At 32.2% G+C, this 5,341-nt stretch overlaps 1 protein-coding gene across 1 annotated transcript; it reads right to left on the reverse strand.

Moving 5' to 3' along the window:
* Positions 1 to 2,098: 2,098 nt before the first annotated feature.
* LOC116900502 (olfactory receptor 4C16-like) lies at positions 2,099 to 3,025 on the reverse strand. Its single transcript, XM_032902237.1, has one exon. It carries the CDS (start codon positions 3,023 to 3,025, stop codon positions 2,099 to 2,101), a length of 927 nt encoding a protein of 308 aa, XP_032758128.1.
* Positions 3,026 to 5,341: the final 2,316 nt, after the last annotated feature.

Consider the following 5,341-nt stretch of genomic DNA (forward strand, 5'->3'; position numbering starts at 1 on the left):
AGAAACTATCATGTCAGCAAAAGTCAATGTCTCTTACAATGGCTACATTTTTCACATACTTAATGTCTCTTCTTTGATACCTCTGAGATTTTCATCTTGTTACTGATGGCTATAAATCGTGTACAGCATTTGTAGACCCTTTCAGTATATGATTAACATGAGTATATAGCTGTGGTATAATGTTACACAGCTGTGTTGATGCATAGTAACAAAAGCCAACAACTATCCACATTGCTGTTATGTGTCTTTAATTTTAGTACTTCCATTTCCACTGCATCTATTTCTTCCTGGTTGTACTGAGAACTCCATGATATTTCATATTGTGATATACTTATTTCTATGATAATAGTAAGAGTAGTATGCCATATGATTAGATTGATATATTATTATTTTCAAATCTCCTACCATAATTCCTTATAATATTGTAATCTACTAAACATAAATATTGATATCTGATTAGGGACATGAAGACATAATAATAGCAATTTCTCCAATATTGTGCTAGAATATTGATAGAAACAACTTAAAGAAGGAAGAGTAAGTTTGGGTCAGGGATTCAGAGATCTTTCAACTCAGTATTGCAGGGAAGGCATGGAAATGGGAGCATCTCTATCCTTGATGTCTGTGCATGAGCCTAGATTTTCACATGGTAGAGCCATAGAATTTGGGGATAGAACCAGAAATAAATATAAACTTGAAGTCTGTAACATAATAACATACTTCCAACAAAAAAAACACTTTCCAAATTCATTACAGCAGCATTGGATGCTGAATCCTAAGCATCTAAAACATGAGCCTATGGTGGCATCATTGAATTTGCACTGTAAATTGCAAATTCAAATGATTGCTTGGGTGGAGAGATAACTCAGTAATTATAAACATTCATTGATCATACAAAAAGCCTAGGTTTGGCTCTCAGCAGTCACATCGTGATTCTCAGCCACTATTAACTCAAACTATACTCATATTAAGCTTGCATTTAAAGCTGATTTTAATGTTGATATCTCAAGATGAAACAATGTTCCCCAAATCTCAAAGTGTCAGATTTTTGAATTAAAACATATAACATTAATAATGCCACAAATCATAATCTTCATAACTTCAGGGGGATTCTGTCAGTGGGTTGGTTCTCCTTACTTGTTTTAACATTATGATAGGATCAGAGTGATCACACACATGCACACACACACACAACACACACACACACACACACACACACAAACACACTATCTGAAAATGCTGAATTAGTATACATACATACATACACAATAATCGTTCTATCACCTATCTATTTATCTATCTATATCTGTGTGTATGTGTGTTTATCTATCTGTAGAAACAGTAGACAGATGTTAAATAGATGAAAGATGATCGACATGTATGTTGTAAGTAGATTAGATTGATCTATAGATTGATCGATAGGTAGATAGACAGATTGACAGAAAATATTCTCATATGTATTCTATCCATAGTAACAATCACAATAACAATTAAAATTCAAATATGTTTCCTAGTTAATTGTGAAGAATAAGAAATATGTGAAAAGGAAGAACATATGCACGTGCACACACACACACAAATGTACACAAATAAACTATATTCACACTTCACTTTGAAGCCAAACATATAAAATTGTCAATCTAGTATATTACGTTGGTTGAAGAAGATCTGAACGAAAACCACATTTAAAAATCAGAGTCAGGGGTTGGGGATTTAGCTCAGTGGTAGAGCGCTTGCCTAGCAAGCGCAAGGCCCTGGGTTTAGTCCTCAGCTCCGGAAAAAAAAATCAGAGTCAGAAAGAAGGAATTCAAGGATAAAATAAACTGGTAGAAAGCTAAATATTAAATATTGCACCAAACATTAGTTGTAAGACCTGAAATTGGACTGAATAGGCCTCAATATTTAAATAATGTGACTGAGATAAAAATCTTCCTGCTATATCTTCTTATTCAAAAGACTAATTTGATGTATTACTTCACGGTCCATGTTTTGCCCATTGTCTAGAAAAAATAAATCTTCCCTTCCTAATACAGTACTATTTTAAAAATAAGGAGAAAATAATATTTTCTTTATTTAAATCAATAAAAATTTTGAATCCTTATATATCATCTGAGATTTTTTTCGTCCACAGTTTCTTCATGGCATTTTTTACCTCTGCATTTCTCAGTGTGTAAATTAGAGGGTTTAGAAAAGGTGTACAAATTGTATAAAACACTGATATCATCTTGTCCATAGGGAAGGTGGTGGCAGGACGTGTATATATAAATATGCAGGGCACAAAAAACAAAATGACTACTATGATATGAGAAACACAAGTGAACAGAGCCTTTCTCCTCCCCTCAGCACTATGGTTCCTTAAAGAATAGAGAATGATAATATATGAGACCATGAGCATGAGGAAACTCACTGTACAAAGAGTTCCACTATTGGACACCAGGAGAAGGTTGATCACATATGTATCTGAACAGGCAAGTTTCAACAGTGGTTGCAAGTCACAGAAATAGTGATCAATCTCATTGGGACCACAAAAAGGTAAACTCAAGGCCAGAAATATTTGTACTAAAGAATGTACACAGGATCCCCCACAGACTATGGCCATCAGCATTCCACAGACTTGGCGATTCATGATGGTCATATAGTGCAGAGGCTTACAAATTGCCACATAGCGATCAACAGCCATGAGGATGAGGATAAAGATCTCTAGGGATCCAAATAAATGAAATGTGAAGACTTGAATTATGCACTCATTGAAGGTGATGGAGGCTGTCTTCAGCAGGGAATCCACAATTGTTCTTGGGGCTACAGTTGTAGAGAAGCAGGTGTCAGACAAGGATAAGTAGAACAGGAAGAAGTACATCGGACTCCCAAGAGCCTGGCTTGTCTTGATGGTAACAATGATAAGCAAATTACCTAGTAATGTCCCCATGTAAAAGAACAGGAAAATGGCCAACACTATTTTTTTCCTACTGGGGTCCTGTGTCAAGCCAAGAAGAATGAATTCTGTCACATTGATATTCAGCTGCATGGTTAATGAATGAATAGGATACCATATGAAATGTGTCTTCTGCAAAAGATAAAAGAACTAGTTTTATAACATGAAGTATGAATTGTTTTAAGCACATACATTACTTTCTCATAAAAATATCCCACATATTTATAAATAAACTTTTGTTTCTACTCTCTGTCTGCAATTTCAATATTATTATCAGTTTGAAAAAAGCTGATGAAATTGACTATTTATCCACAGCATTTTATACCATGAACTTGTTAATTTTAGTATGCTTCTGATTAGTTTTGCAGTTCAATTATGTGAAATAAAATGTATATTTTCATTATTTACCTAATTGTTTCAGTGTACAAAAACCTGTTGGCAATTTCTTATGTAATATATTTTTCTCTATTTTGAAAATTTTAATTATATTTCACGGATGAGATCCTAAAATTCTGTGAAGTTCTTATTTTCATTAATATTCTATATTTTATTAACTACTATTACAATTAATACAACTTTTATCTCTAAGCATTATTCTGGGAAAGAAGAACAATAAATGTTAGTAAACTCCAAAACATCTGGTACCATATTCAAACACCCTTCATGATATTTTATAAATAGTATGCATAAATAGAAAAATAATGCTGCTTACTACATAGCTACTAAATATCTCATGCCTAGTTTTCTTCTATTGTGAGGAATGTAACTTACACTACTTATAGTCCCTGAGATTATATTAAAATGAATATATATATTTGTTTTATATAAGTTCTTGTTTGCACACTAAATATCTTAATATCTAGATAATTATTAAAGGAACAGATTCTGCTTATCATCTTCAGCAAAATATTTAATCATTCAGGCATCTCAAGTTTTTACAGTTTCAGGTCACAGGAATATTTCCAAAGATGATGTATAATATGGCTTTATAGAAGGAGTTTATAATTGATTTTTTTGGTTATACTATTATCAAAGCTGGAAAATTTTGTGATCATAATATAGTATGAAATTTCCCTTCCTTTCCATAATATCATTTTCTAATTGGAAAAATTTTATATTTGATCTTTAAAGACATGACTTTCTACAATTTGCTTGTGAATATATCATCATTTAATGATGTTACATGAAAGCAGTCATATCAAGTAAACTGTAATATATTTAAATATATCTTTGATATATTTAATATAATACATATAAACTTATTCTGAATAAGTCAACTTATACACTGTATTCTTTCAAATCCCTGATATGCCTGCAGTACTTTGTGATAAGAACTGTGAGCTGGTCTAAGACAGAATCTGAAAACCAAATGTCCTTTGCTTATATCTTTAACCTTGTCAATGGTAATCATATTCAAATTTCTTCTACCATTGTCACTACTCATAAAGTTATTTGTTTCAGGTGTAAGAGCACTTTACGTGGATATGTACACTTATACCATTTGTGTAACTGCTTCTTGAGAATTATGGATGCTTACCTGCACTTTTGTATGTATATCCTGTATGATTCTAGTTACTAAGAGGTTCAAAAGAAAGTATGGGCTACCCAGTAAACAGTGTTATAGATGGTTGTAAACCACAGTGTAGTGGCTAGGAATGAATCTCAGGTTCTCTATAAGAACAATCAGTGCTCTTAACTGCTGAAATATCTCTTCAGAACTCTCTTCCACTATTTAAAACGTTATGAAGAGACCTAATCAAGTAGTTTAGTTTTGGGTTTCAATCAAAAAGCAAAACTATAAGTTGCAATGCACTGTAAGGTACTCAAACCAGAAGAAAACAGTATGTATAACTGATTATCCATATTATAATTGCTTTATTTATTTAAAAATGTTGCATAAATCTAGGAACTACCCTGAGAACCTGGTTATCTTCCAAGGACGAATAATGTGGAAACACTTCATTTCTAACAAATACAACTAAATATTAACCATTTCATTAAACTTATAACTCTAGGTAATTTTTTTATCAATCTATATACTATGGGGGTTGGGGATTTAGCTCAGTGGTAGAGCGCTTGCCTAGCAAGCACAAGGCCCTGGGTTCGGTCTCCAGCTCCGAAAAAAAGAAAAAAAAATCTATATACTATGAATATTTAAAATAAGTATATTTTCTAGATTCATTCATAAAAAGTATGGAATTATTTAAGAATATATTAAAAATAATAGATTCATATTTTGTTATATTGAAAATAATTATGTCTTCATCAAGTATTTAATGACTGGTTCAATCCAATGTTCTCTTCCTGACTTGGTCATTTTTCCTTTCATGCTACAATTATCTTAAAGCTTCAGTCAAGAAACTTCCTACTGATAGAGAATGAAAAGCTATATATCTTCAGTATTTATCT

The sequence above is a fragment of the Rattus rattus genome, chromosome 5, assembly GCF_011064425.1.
Source record: "Rattus rattus isolate New Zealand chromosome 5, Rrattus_CSIRO_v1, whole genome shotgun sequence".
NCBI lineage: Eukaryota > Metazoa > Chordata > Mammalia > Rodentia > Muridae > Rattus > Rattus rattus.

Bases quoted from the DNA above. Each gene is read 5' to 3' on its own strand.
- LOC116900502 (XM_032902237.1), bottom strand. From the start codon at position 3,025: ATGCAGCTGAATATCAATGTGACAGAATTCATTCTTCTTGGCTTGACA.